Source organism: Solanum dulcamara, chromosome 7 (assembly GCF_947179165.1).
Source record: "Solanum dulcamara chromosome 7, daSolDulc1.2, whole genome shotgun sequence".
Lineage (NCBI taxonomy): Eukaryota > Viridiplantae > Streptophyta > Magnoliopsida > Solanales > Solanaceae > Solanum > Solanum dulcamara.
The window spans coordinates 3,478,709-3,493,080 of NC_077243.1; the positions used below are offsets into that span (position 1 = coordinate 3,478,709).

At 32.9% G+C, this 14,372-nt stretch overlaps 2 protein-coding genes across 5 annotated transcripts; both read right to left on the minus strand.

Moving 5' to 3' along the window:
- Positions 1-99: 99 nt before the first annotated feature.
- On the minus strand, positions 100-3,552 carry LOC129896786 (mitogen-activated protein kinase kinase 6). Its single transcript, XM_055972752.1, has 8 exons — positions 3,360-3,552; positions 3,154-3,238; positions 2,113-2,247; positions 1,361-1,585; positions 1,089-1,271; positions 635-858; positions 401-446; positions 100-303 (listed from the first exon to the last, which is right to left on the minus strand). The coding sequence occupies exons 1-8, from the start codon at positions 3,431-3,433 to the stop codon at positions 211-213; spliced, it is 1,065 nt and encodes a 354-aa protein (XP_055828727.1). The 5' UTR covers positions 3,434-3,552; the 3' UTR covers positions 100-210.
- Positions 3,553-4,231: 679 nt separating this feature from the next.
- Positions 4,232-8,971, minus strand: LOC129894959 (uncharacterized). Of its 4 annotated transcripts, none has more exons than XR_008767708.1 (6): positions 8,818-8,971; positions 8,437-8,634; positions 8,271-8,337; positions 7,874-8,170; positions 5,783-6,105; positions 4,232-4,678 (listed from the first exon to the last, which is right to left on the minus strand). XR_008767708.1 is itself a non-coding variant. In XM_055970561.1 (4 exons), exons 2-4 carry the CDS (start codon positions 8,598-8,600, stop codon positions 7,874-7,876), a joined length of 528 nt encoding a protein of 175 aa, XP_055826536.1. In that variant the 5' UTR covers positions 8,601-8,634; positions 8,818-8,971; the 3' UTR covers positions 7,414-7,873. The 4 variants fall into 4 exon arrangements, 1 of the variants encoding a protein (XP_055826536.1); XR_008767707.1 differs by having other exon boundaries at positions 5,783-6,185; XR_008767706.1 differs by having other exon boundaries at positions 5,783-7,320.
- Between the last annotated feature and the right edge of the window lie 5,401 nt (positions 8,972-14,372).

The following is a 14,372-nucleotide window of genomic DNA, read 5'->3' on the forward strand; positions in this document are numbered from 1 at the left end:
GGGGTGGGTGGGGGAACTGGTAGCGCCTGTGAAAGGTGAAAATGGAGGGGAGAGATTTTTGGCGAAATGGAGAAGATAAATAGCTATATTGAACTCATATTAGATAAAATGCTGCAAAATAATTCATTCATCTCATGTGATGTTTACATACAGAAACTGCTAGACCTTACAGGTCTACAATGTAGTAGTAGTACTAATATATATGCCAACTTATCTTAGAAAATTTACTGGAGGTTCCAGGCTACTGACAAGTATGCTCAGATCAATGTCTTTGTCTTCAAACTTCTTAACGAAAGGGTGACTCTGAAATTGATATTGTCGTAATGTGGTGAGTTGCACATTTACAGACAGCAACTAAAAAGGAAAACACATGAAAGATGATGCACTGAGTTATACTTACCAAAAGGTCCAAAGCTGAAGATCTATCCCTGGGATCTTTTTGAATGCTGTGTTGATAAAGCAATGCAGTTAGTTAGATTATCATTATCAAACTTTAACTCCTTGCAGTACTTGAGAAACAACAATTGAAAATTCAAGCCAAAGAGATTATCAGGAGAGTAAAATCTCCAACACCAACTTGCTTAGTGAATGCTATTCAAAGTCTTAACACAAGCAAAAGATACTGTATCCTTACCAAGCAGAAACAAACGAACAGAATTCTGGGGAAAATTGATCTGCTGGAGGAGAAGGTGGTGGACTGCTAACAATAGCCTCCAAAAGCTCGTAAAAGCTCGGCCGAGCTTGCTGGTCCTCTGACTGTATGTATGGGAACCGTCCAATAGCACATTCAAGGATGACCATGCCCAAGCTCCAGATATCACTCTTGTAGTCATAGGTGCTTCCACTTATTCTTTCAGGCTTAATCAGGGTAAAGAATGTGTCAGTTTACTGCTAAACTGCATTCAATCATGAAACTATTCCTGGAGGAATTATTTACAAATTAGCTTAAGTGATACTAGATAAAAATAAAAAGCAATTATTGTTGCGAGTTTGATTTCCCCACGTACCACAATTCTTTTCTTGATCAAAAAGAGCAATTACCAAAACACAGAATAAAACAACTCTACTGCTGTAGGAAGAGGACTTACTGCCATATAATTGTAGGTCCCAACAAATGTATCCCTTTGACCCATAGAGCTGGCTAGCATTGCACTTACACCAAAATCTGTTATTTTTACCTCTCCTTTGTGGTTCACTAGCAAGTTTGATGGTTTTATGTCTCTGTGGATAACATGTCTCTCGTGATGCAAGTAGACAAGACCTTGTAAAACCTACAAGAAAATATTAAGCAGTGAGGCAAATATTCATCATTTGGAGAGCAGAAACTTGTTCAAAGATTAGTTTCTAGAAAACCAAGAACCTGCTTGCAAACAACGGCGAGGTATGGTTCAAGAATAGTCTTAAGTTGCCCAATTACATCAACTAAAGATCCACGGTCCATATACTCCAAAACCAGAGATATAGCTCCATTGTGATAGAAAGAGTGGTAGCATACAACAACATGTGGACATTGTGATGCTTGATTTATTTTCAGTTCTTGCACTATCTGCTTACGAATATCTTCTTGTATATTCATCTGGATAACCTGGATCAGAAACAATCATCCATCAACATTAAAGGAGGTGACCAGGATGAAGTTAAGTCAAAATACAATTTCGAACAGAAAGCGGCAATGGGTCAAGTTGCACTAAATGGCCAAGATGCAAGGTCAAATTGCACCAAATGCCCAATACATGAGGGTCAAATTGCATCAAATTGACTGTGGAATGAAAGGTCTTGCAAACTGTTATTCCAAGTAACTAAGACACATGTGCTTGTTAGGTTGCTTTATTCAAATGCTAATACGGTTCTCTAATAGGGATTAGAATCTCTTTTTTTACATAAATTAGTGTGGTCTGTTTCAAGTGCTACACCTCAAACAAGAAAAGCTTGCTCTTCTGCAATTCATCGATGGAGGATCACAACCATAGCCACTATCGCATGATATTGATATTTATAGCGACTAATGTGTTAGTATTGTACTCTTCTTGGTCCTAACTACACAGACATCATTAACCAATTGAATTGGAGAAATGAGGAATGCCAAGGCAACCTTGCTTGGTGAGTACTGACCTTCAAAGCAAACAATGTTCCAACCCATTTATGACGAACAAGTTGAACAACACCCCCACTTCCTTTTCCAATGACTTTGATGGTTTCAAGATCTTCCAATGAAAACTGAAGATCTATCTCCTTAGTTTCTGAGGGCTGTGACCATTACACACAAAACATTGAAACTTTCCATCAGATCATAGAAATGTCCAATACCGAATTTTAAATTGATTTAAATTCAAGAATATATCTGCTCACGAATTAAATAATTAATCCTTGGTTGAAGCTAAATTCAAATTTGACAAAATAATACATCAGATAAAGATATCTACAAATTTACAAAAGTTAACAAATTGAAGATTACAAAGTGCGAGTATAGCTAAATAAACAATTAAAAAAGAATCTGCTTGACTTAAATGGAATAACAATGAAGACATATCAGGTTAAAAGTATCTGCAAACTTACAAAAGTTAACAAATTGAAGTTTCCAAAGTGCGACTAGAGCTAAATAAACAATTGGAAATAATCTGCTAGCTTAAAATGGAATAACAATGAAGACATATCAGGTTAAAAGTATCTGCAAATTTACAAAAGTTAACAAATTGAAGTTTCCAAAGTGCGACTAGAGTTAAATAAACAATTGGAAATAATCAGCTAGCTTAAAATGGAATAACAATGAAGACATATCAGGTTAAAAGTATCTGTAAATTTACAAAAGTTAACAAATTGAAGTTTCCAAAGTGTGACTAGAGCTCAATAAACAATTAAAAATAATCTGCTTAACTTAAAATGGAATAACAATAAAGACATCTCAGGTTGGTTTCATAACTGAAATTAATTGCAATTCCAAAACTTAAACTACAACAAGATGTAAAATCGTAAAAAATCAAAAGTATCTCGATTTTGAGCCCTAGGTATGGAAAACTCCCTGTCAGGAAGCACTTCCCCGAATGAGTCCTACGCTGTGCAAATCTGGATTAGTCGGGCTCCAATGCTTACTGGACAAGGATGGAAACCAAAAAAAAAAAAGAGAAGTAGATCAGTTGAACTGTAAAATCTAACCAGAGATTCATTCTCTTCAGAAATCAGTCTGAGTCCTTTCTGGTTCAAAAGTAGATCGCCATCATGAAACGTTCCACTCGCAGTCCTGAATCAGCAACAATCAATGTAGCATCAATTGCCATTTCTTCACTAAATAGATGGGATTTTTCTTTAAAAAAAGTTGTACTACAAGTAGATTGGAGGCAATGAGTAAGAAATGTACTTACAAGAAGCTGGAAATGGGAGTATCTTGAGCTGGTACAGAGAGCTTAAGTTGCTTCAATGGCTTCGCCGTCTTCATAATTTTGATCCCTTAGGGTTTGAACGGAAGTGGAGATTTTAGATTTTGAAAAGTGAAACGGACCGCCCAAATAACCACTGATTTTCAAAATCAGACAAGTGCCAACAAATTCTATTCTATTACTGATAAGTTTGAATTTTTAGTATATACATTTTTTAAAAATAAAAATAAAGCAATCAGTGATACTTTATTTTTTTTACGGAAAAGGATCAAAATTATTTTTTAATTATTTAAAATAGATTATATATATTTTTAAATTATATTTTGACTCAAAATATTCTTTCCGTCTTACTTTGAACTATTGAAATAAAATAAAAATATCATCCTTTTTAGTTTTGGTAGAAAAATAGATTGAACAATTACAAATCGGATAAAAATGCTCTCGTCATTACAAAACATACCCAATTATGCTCCTATCTTATCCCCTTTTTTAATAAAAAATAATAACGTTGAGATGGATTCTACCTTGGTAAAAAGATTAACCTATCTAATTTCTTTTATATATATATATATATATATATGTACATTTTTAATTCTTGAGTTTTTTCCGATAAAAATGAGGTGATTTCTTTTCATATCGATGTCTAGTTTTTAGCAGAAAAAGTTATTCAATATTGCAATATAGAAGTACAATTGAAATAGTTAAATTGGGCGGAAAACGACTATTAAAGTTGTGGATTAAGTGATTTATCAGATAACTTTCTAGAATAATGCATGGTCACTTTCGCGATTTTCATTTGTCCTAGTAAAAAATGCCGTCCATAACCCGTTTGCCCCTTCTTGTAACTGAGCCATTAGTAGGATAAAGTTAACTTTGATTTCTAAGTTTTGGATTTAAACCAAAGCATGTTGAATTTCAAGTAGAGATTCCAGCTACCAAATCATTACAATTATAAAGCAATTACACGATGTAAGCCAAGTGTAAGGTAAACGATGTATTTATAGTAGTTAACAGCACAAACAAAAGCCAAACAGCAATGATAGCCTATATATGGTAGTGCTCGAAACAGCATACAAACTTGAAATGCTTTTGGTTGGAGCAGTTCGAATCCTGCCACAGACAAAAGCTTGGTGTTTAAGTGAAGAAGGTAGAAGAGGGTCCATCATCAACCGAGTAACTACTCCTCGGGTGTTTCTGGATTATAAAACAACACTTTGCTTGGAGCGATTTTCCTTAGTCATCTGGTACGAAAAACCATATCATTCTTCTCGATGAAGTAAGTACTATGTTGAGTGATCAACCACCTGCACATGATGTACAATATATCAAACACATTACACATCCACAAGAGTATTGATGCATCCATTGCATATTGATTAAAAAAAACAGCTATTCACCAAATAAGATTTTATAGGCAAGTTCCACATTGACAATGTTATCGGTCACCAACTTGATGGTATCCGCTTGCAGACTGCACAGCTCATTTAGTGTTTTAATTGCCTCTTTATGACTGTTAAACACAACAAAGATATCTAAACATATGGCTGCAGACATAAAGGCCATTCTCACATTTCAATGTTATACAAGAACAAACAGTGTGTTCAAGTCTCACAATCATCTGTCAATAAAATACTTCTACGAAATTAATCCAAGAAAAAGAATTCAGTCTTCACAAGGAAGAGTGGGAGTGTTGCAGCCCAGAAGAATGTATAAAGAAAAAATGGCATACTTTACCAACTAACAGCTTATATATCACATGAATAAACACAAACTTAGATGTCCATCATATCCCAATAGATGTGATATGGTGCCCAAAGAAATGGGAGAAAAAAGATGCTGTCTCCGGCCTTCCCAGATATCAGTTTTGCTTATCTAAGTTACTTCTCTTTTTTTCTTTTAGCTGATAAATTTGCATATATAAGTTTTGCTCATGAAAGCTTCCTACAGGCTTAAAATCAACTCTTTTTTATAAACAGAAGCAACTAGGCTTAGAATAAGAGCCAATAACAATTGGAACTAATGTTACCTAGAAATGTATGGGGATCATTCCCCTGCTCAATCAACAACAACAACAACAACAACCATTCAGTGGAATCCCACAAGTGGGGTCTGGGGAGGGTAGTATGTACGCAGACCTTACCATTAACTCATGGAGATAGAGAGACTGTTTTCGAAAGACCCTCAACTCGAAAGTCACAGTTCCAAGTAGAGAGAAAAAAACAATATATATAGCATAAAGAAAAAATAATAAATAAATAAATAAATGAAAAGTAAAAATAGAAATAAAAATAAAATGCAATGCAATATTTAGTCTGATTAATCAAAAACAATATTTAGAAAATGCATGTTATCAAAATGTATAAATGTGAACAATTCAACTGTAATAGGAGAAACCAGGAGACCCTTACATTAGTATTGTTCAACTCCAGATTGTAGAAGTTCATCTTATCATATGTAAATAATGCCCCAGCATCCCATGTTCAATGATTCAGCTTACATTAGTATTGTTCAACTCCAGATTGTAGAAGTTCATCTTATCATATGTAAATAATGCCCCAGCATCCCATGTTCAATGATTCAGCTTTATAAACTTTGGACCTGAAAGTCTGCACTTTATCAATAGGAGGCACATAAAAGTGCCAACAATGTGACTGCACAATTTCAGCACCCACGGCATCTTTGATACAGCTGGATCCACAATAGACGGCTTAGCAACTCCAAGGACCATACACTGCCTCCAATAGATCCAAGACATTAGGTCAAATTGGCATGATGCATTATCTTGGAAAATCTGAGTGACCAGTCTTTAAGCTGTATGAATGTAAAATGTGACAGAAAACACCAAGTACAAAGCTCAATTCACTTAATTCCTCAATAACTAATCTAGCAAAACAATATTTCGATAAACAAACTCAAAAGAGGGGAAAGAGGACACTAGAGGGGGCAAATGAAATATAAAATCCTTTAGAAGTTTTAAGTTGCGGGACATAAAATCTTTTACATTTATTGCATCCCATTGATTGATAGGCATATATTGTAACAGTCCTTAGGAACGTGCAAAGTTACATAATTTAAAGGGTTGCCTATTCAGAAGTTTTAGTTGTTTAAACATGTTCTGCATCTAATTAAAAAGGGTATCTCTCCTCCACAACTATTAACTAACTTATCTACTGATGCAATCTGGGAGAGAATGATGACAAACTGATAAAGGTTTCTGGTTATACTACAAATATTAACTAACTTATCTAATGATGCAATCAGGGAAAGTATAACGACAAACTGATAAACGTTTCTGGTTATACTACAACTATTAACTAACTTATCTAATGATGCAATCAGGGAAAGAATAACGACAAACTGATAAGGGTTTCTGGTTATACTCGCACTTATAATGGAAACAATTTGAAATTCTGTCTCTACAGTTAAGCCCTCCTCTTTGGTCTCTATGGACCTGACTATTTTTTATTTTTTTGGAGGACTCAATTATCAAAAAGTATTAAGTGTTGCATTTTGATTTATATTATCAAAAGAGAGCCGGTGTGATTTACATAACTGCTGAAAATGAAAATATGAAGTCCATTTCTTTACTATGCCAAGACTACATAATCTTGTTTCCTATGGTATGAAAATGGGTTCAACTGAAACTAACTTTACAGTCGTTCCTCAAAACGACAGACTTTGTATTTAAAAGAACATCAATTTATACAAACATGCGTTATCTGAACTAAATAAAGAAGATCACTGACCTAGGAATTCCACGGCTCAAGTCAGTGATAGCTATAGGATAAGTTTAAAATCCTCGAGCAGAATCACATGCACATAGTAATGCCAATAATAATGCAAAAACGCACCTTTTCTTTCATTAAGATATGCGAAAAAAATAATACTCTAACTACATCGTTGATAAACAAAGCTGGATAGAAGCAAGGTTCATTACACGCGCTTCCTTGCAATGATAAAGCAGAAATAATAAAAAAATCAGTCGAACGCAGAAAAATAAATTAGCACAATTAGTAGAATAAATACAAGATGAAAAGAATTTGTCAAAAGATGATCATCTTCTCTTCTCCTTTGAATTACAATTACAATGAAGGATAAGAGTGACAAACTTTTCAGTCACAAAGAAGAAGCCTCTTAAGAGTCTCTCACACTACAGTAGATATCATTACATAACTTAGCCTAATGCTTAAAAGAAAAAAACTGACAATCCCAATAGGAAGAGGGCAATCTTTTGGCCTCTCTCTACTCTTTGGGTTTCTCCGTTTATTGTTTTTCCGATCTCAACTTAACACTCATTCATCACCTCACAAACATATTTACAAACAAGATTCGAATGACAGATTAACATAGCTCATGGTGATCCTCATTCTTTCACTCTATATATACAAGACTAAAAGGAATTTGTTTTGGTTTCTCATCTCTCCCCAAAAACCTCACTTTTTAATATCTTTGTTTTTAGTTGTAGTTGTTTTCATTATCATCTCTATGACATGATTTACCTAAGCTACAGCAGAGATGCTACTGCAGCAGTTGAAGCCTTCAATCCTCACAGCAGCTGGCTTGATCCCAAACTTCACTGGAACGCAGCCGCCTCCATTATTACGAGCACAAGTGGAAGTAAAGGAGGATGGTGGTGAAGGTGCTCCTTCTGGAATTGCTAGTATAGGAACAAAATTGTCATTGCCAAATTGGGCATCCTGAATCAGGGGATTCGAAGCCCTGGTGGGCGGAGACCCAAAAACGAATGGTGGAGATGAAGCCATCTCAAAATTGGTTGTCTCCATATCATAGCTCCCCTGTTTACAGAAATAAAAAATAATCAGCTGTAGTAATTGAATTATAAACAGTTCATATATCAATCTACTACTAGTAAAACTAAAATCATCCATAAGTTACCTTGGCGAGGATGATATCCAGAAGTTCAGTTCCGGCTTTCAAATCGTAACCCTCCGTTTGCTGATTACTACAAGACCCATAAAGAGAAACAGCAAAACCAATTAACAAAAGGGGAAAAGAATGGGAGAAATTAAAACAGCAGATAAAAAAAGGTATATGAACTTACTTGATTTGGAGGAATCGAGAAGGTCTGATGGGTTCGTTGAAAAGCCCATTCCGGCGAGGTATGGGGAAAACAAGACCATCAGAGACAGAGATATCTCCCCGTCTAATTTCTTCAACTCCAACAAAACCCATCAAGGCCGTTTGCTGATAAGCGCATCTGTTCATTTTTTTTCCGGTTTTACGCAACAGATCTAAAAGCCTGAATCAACAAACAAGACAAGAAGAATACAGTGTATCAAAAACTTGAGATCTCTATGACAATACATGGAAACACATATTGGTATATATATGTTAGATATTACTAAAAATAAACACGATGAGGGAAATAGAAGGAGTAATTGGATAAGAAAGAGAAATATGGAAATGGAAAAGGGTATTTTACCTGTGTCGGTGAGGGAACTGATGGCGCCTGCGAAAGGCGAAAATGGAGGAGAGAGATTTCAGGGGAACAAAGATGATGATGAAGAAAGACAGGTACACACCAGTACTAGTTCAGGAGTACAGAAGGAAAGAGACGAGACACAAAAATACTATCCATCCAAATTTATTTTTGGGAAATTTTCAAATATGACAAATTTTTTAATTATAATTATTCTATATTGGTATAGTTTTCTTAATTATATTTGTTATTATGTAAATATTGTAGCGAATTATACAAACGTTATATTCATAAATTGTTTGTATACAGAATATACAAACACTGATATATATATATATATTTGTATATCTGACAAGCGAGATTGAGAGAGAAGCGAGGAAGATCGAGAAAAGGAGGAAAGATGAGAATTGTATATATATATATATATTTGTATATCTGGCAAGTGAGATTTGTCATACCGCGTAAATAGATAACTATGTTTTTTGTGAGTCGTAATTATTTTTAAACTATACGCTAAATGCGTAATATAATACTAAGGTTTGCCATACCGCGTAATTTTCCCTTTATTTTTTTCCACCAAAATTCGCATTGAAGTCTCGATTAAATATAAATTGTGAATTGCAGGACTTATTCAGACTGACTCTCCCAATAAAATTTTCTTCATACTTAGGACTTGAATCGAGACCTCTAATTAAAAATTGAGCGTTTCCACGACTGCATCACAACTTATATTGATTTCTCTATTCGATTTCATATGTGTAGTTTGACTTGACATACAATTTAAAAAAGAAACACTTCTAAAAATTGTGATCTAAAATAAGTGATAGATATTTGTGTGAATATAAATTATTTAAATAAGTAAATATTTTAAAATTAAATTATTATTATTAAATATAAAATATAAAAATATATTATTCTTTTTTAAACTCACAAAAAAAAAAGTGAGCCAGGGACAAATAAAAATGATTTTTGCCTTCAATTGGTTTAGGTGTGATTCTATATTAGCACGTGGATAATCATCAACATTTTTACTCGGACCGTCCGTCCCAAGGTCTAAATCAGGAGTATATAGTAATCATAAAATAGATAGGGGAGATTAAGAAGAATTTCGTAAATCTAATATAAATATATAAATTGTTCTATCGCTGATAATTTAATTTTAAGATGAAATGTTCAAACAATTCAATACAGAATTTGATTTTAAATTTCACAAGATCTAAATCAAGATTATATTTTGACCAAGTTGTTAAAATGAGTCTAAACCTATTCGTGAGCTTAATAACTTTTTTTTCCCAATAATTTAGAATGCTAAAACTCAAAATTCTAACTAACTCCATCTTTGTGCTTATGTTATTTAACGTTTTCGTTAAAAAAATTGATAGAACTCAATATTATTTATGCATATTTTATTTATGTGTTAAAAAGTTCACTTAATATCTACAAATAGTGATAGTTCCTTTTTTAGATTAGTTTGACTATCTTCATCCTGGTTGGTAGGCATGCATGAATTCAATGAGATTTCTGTTTCAGCAAGTGTATCCTCCCTCCAGCAAATTGAGAAAGTGGCAGGCCCAATGAGTTTTCCAATAGTGCACCAATAATTTAAAATATTTTTAAAATTAAAAATTCATAAATTTATAATTTGCTAGGAGCAAAAATTAAAAACCTTTCGTTCAACCAACGGTGCAATTAAATGAATTGGGATCTCACAGAATTAAAACTGCAAAATTGTGGCACTGATCAAAGGAGATAAAATAACGATCGAAAAAAGGTGATGGCATGGTAGGTGAGCTTCCAACCTACCTCATTATTTGAGAGTAACTCTAGCAAAGCAATGGAGTGGACAGAAAAATTTAAAGTGTTAGATATTTTGTTTTTGGTTTGTTTATTGTTTTTAGTCGTTTGGACCATGTAAGAAATAGACTTTGTCCAAGATGATGTAAGGTGATATTTTATACTCATTACTTTATTAATAAAATATCAAAATTTAACCGGAAAAAAAAACAGCTTCAAACCTACCACCAACTTTTTTGGGTTTAATTATTACTGTACACGGTTACTCCAACTGTCCTAAATTTAATACGCTATGTTTTTACTTTCCTAATATATGAATCACTTGCGAGACATTGACATGTGAAATACTAAAATCTAGTGACGACTACTCCTAAATAGTTCTCAAATCGCTTGTATAAATAGCATAAAAGAGAAAAGGCACAAATTCACTTCTAAATTTGTCTCGAAAAGTCAGTTACATGCTTAAATTATCGTAATGTTCTATTACACACATATTTTTATTCAAAATGTAATTAATATCACCTTCGAAAGTACAAAATCAGTCACACAATCTAGCATGGTGCACACGCGCTTGCCGAATCTGTAAAAGCTTACACATGTAATTTATTTATTTTTTTCACTTTTTTTCCCAATCATTTTTCCTCTATCTTCTCTCTTCTTCCTCATCAGAATGATACCATTTTTGTCTTTATTTTCTCTCTTCTTTCTCATCTGAATGACTTCATTTTCGACCATTTCTTTTGATTATAAAGAATACCAAACAAACTATTGCGACGGATAAGAACAACGGAGCAACGGTGATGGTTGGAAAGTTCATGAAGGAGTGTGAATATGCACATCCATATGTATACACAGACAAAAAATTCATAAAAAGATCTAACTTTTAGCCAAATCAAACCAGAAAGGGCTAGTGAGTGTGTGAATATGCAACTCTATATGAATACTCAGATTAAACAAAAATCATTACAAATAAGACAAGTGAATGTGTGAAGTGAATGTATGCATATGCATACCTATCCGCTACAAGTATATTTGGGGATTTTAAGGTTGGAGGGTCTGCTTGTATTTTACTAGAAATATGAAGGTGAAAGTGGACAAATGAGGAGAACAACGTTTCAAATTAGTGAATCTCTAGATAATGATGAAATTGAATGACAAATTATAGAATTATGATAAGAATAAAATGAAGAAGAAAAAGTTCAAAGGAGAATAAGAAAAGAGGAGCATGAAGAAGGAGAATAGAGGGGTTGGGGTTAAAATATTTATTTTTTGACTTTATTTTTTATTCAAATGCGTCTATTTTATTTTTATATTTAATTTTATTTTCACGACAGTTTTGGGATGGTATTAATTATACTTTGAATAAAAATAAATATGTAATAAATTACTATAATAATTTAATTATGTAACTGACTTTTCGAAATAAGTTTAGATATGAATTTATGGCTTTTCCTAGCATAAAACTGATGATACAAATGAAAATCTTTTGTTTGGGTGCCATGTGTTGCTGCTAGCCCCATGTGTCTATCTTTTTCCTCTAATCCATTTGTTATATATATTTCTTCCTCCGTTTTAATTTGATTGTCCTATTTTGATTTGACATAAATTTTAAAAAGGTAAATAAGGCTGTTGATTTTTATGGTCCTAGAAAGATATACAGAATGTATTTGTTAGTGTGATATTTTAATATTGGAAAAAGGCATAAATTTACCTCTAAATTTATCTCGAAAAGTCAGTTACACGCTTAAATTATGATGGCGATCTATTACACATCTTTTCTTGTTAAAAATGTAATTAATACCACTTTCAAATGTACAAAACTAGTCACACAATATAGCTTGGTATGCATGCGCCTGCCACATTTGTATAAGCCTACACGTGTTATTTTATTTATTTATTTCACTTTTTTTCCAGCCATTGTTGCCTCTATCTTCTCTCTTCTTCCTCACTTGAATAACTCCATTTTTGCCTTTATTTTCTCTCATATCTCTCACCTGAATAACTTCATTTTTGTTTACAAGAAAATCATCCACAATATCATTATCTTCTTCCTCCATTATTGATACATAAATTGCCTTTATTTTCTCTCATTTTCCTCACCTGAATAACTTCATTTTTTATTTTCAAGAAAACCACTACAATATCATTATCTTTTTCCTTCATTATTGATACATAAATTAGCAAAGCCAATCAATAACTTTATCCAATTTAATCTTTTTTGTTAACTCAATTGAAGCCATTGAAGCAACATGTACCAATCTAGCAACTAAATCAACAGTTAATTCCATGTCAACAGATATCAATGCCTTTTCAATTGTTGTTTTCCTCTGAAGTTGAAGAAAAATACTGTGTAATCGATCTTCGAGAGTTAAAAGCTCATCGAAAATTTTAAACTGATTATTTGGTTAAGAGGAATATGCAGGAATGGGTTTTTCGATTGAGGTTTGAAGGATGGATAAAAGATTGGAAAGTTAATTCAGATCATGAAATTCGTCAAAATCAATGAGAAATTTCTCAAGTTGTGATGAAATTGAGTGAGAGATTGCATAATTGTGATAAGAAAAAAATGAAGGAGAAGAAGTGTGAAGGAGAACAAGAGAAGGACATCATGAAGAGGAGAAATAGAGGGGGTGTGAGTAAATTTAAAATATATTTTGACTTTATTTTCTACTTAAAAGAGCCTATTTTTTTTATATTTAATTTTATTTCCACGTCAGTTATGGGGGAGTATTAATTAAACTTTCAACAAGAATAGGTGTATAATAGGTCGTCATGATAGTTTAAGCATGTAATTGACTTTTTCGGACAAGTTCAGGGGTGAACTTATGCCTTTTCCCTTTTAATATTAATATAAATGTATCATATGTCACATTATGTATCATGTCATGTCCATTGGTGGGCATTAATTTGTGCCTCTTTACTCTCTCATCAATTATAGTAGGATGTGGTCATTAGTTGTTAATAACTTTTGTAATTACCAACTCTTCATTTCACTCATTATTCTACATATTTATTCTTGTAACTTATGTAACCTTTGGCCATTCATTTAGCCAATTTACTACCCATAATCTTCCTATTTACCTATAAATAGTGATGGTCTTACTTGTGTATAATAAGAGATATACAATAGAATTTAGAGTGAAAAAGATGAGTAGTTTTGTATTGTGTTTATATTGAGATTAGTGTAGAGAAAGAGAGAGTTGAGATATAGAAAAATATTCTAAGTCTTCAACTATATTCACTATATAAAAGAGAGTAATTATATGTTGAAAGAAAGAGTTCTTTTTGTGAAACTTTGCACTCTTCAACTAATTCGGAGTTGATTGAGTTATATGACGTTGTCGGGATGTTGTATCTTAGAGGGGACAAGTCAAGAGATATATTGCTGGATCAGTATAGATTATACCTCAGTGGGCTTGAATCTCCTTAAAGAGAGCGAGATATCCGCGCCTCAGCCTGAATATATTTTTATTCATTTTCTTTATTTTATTTTCAACTGTGATTTTTTGTAATTGTGGTTTATTACACCAACGATACCAAAATGTCTTTCAATTTTATGGCTTTAAAAATGTCACACGAAATATTGAAATTAAAGAATTATCAATGAGATATTCTTTTTAAATTGAAACAGATCAAAATTGTTCATTAAATTCTTCTGTCATCCCCACATGCATATTTGAACTTACTTTAACTTCGACTCTGCATTTCTAGTACTTACTTACAAAACATCGTGTTGAACATGTTTAACTGGTTAGAAGTTAACT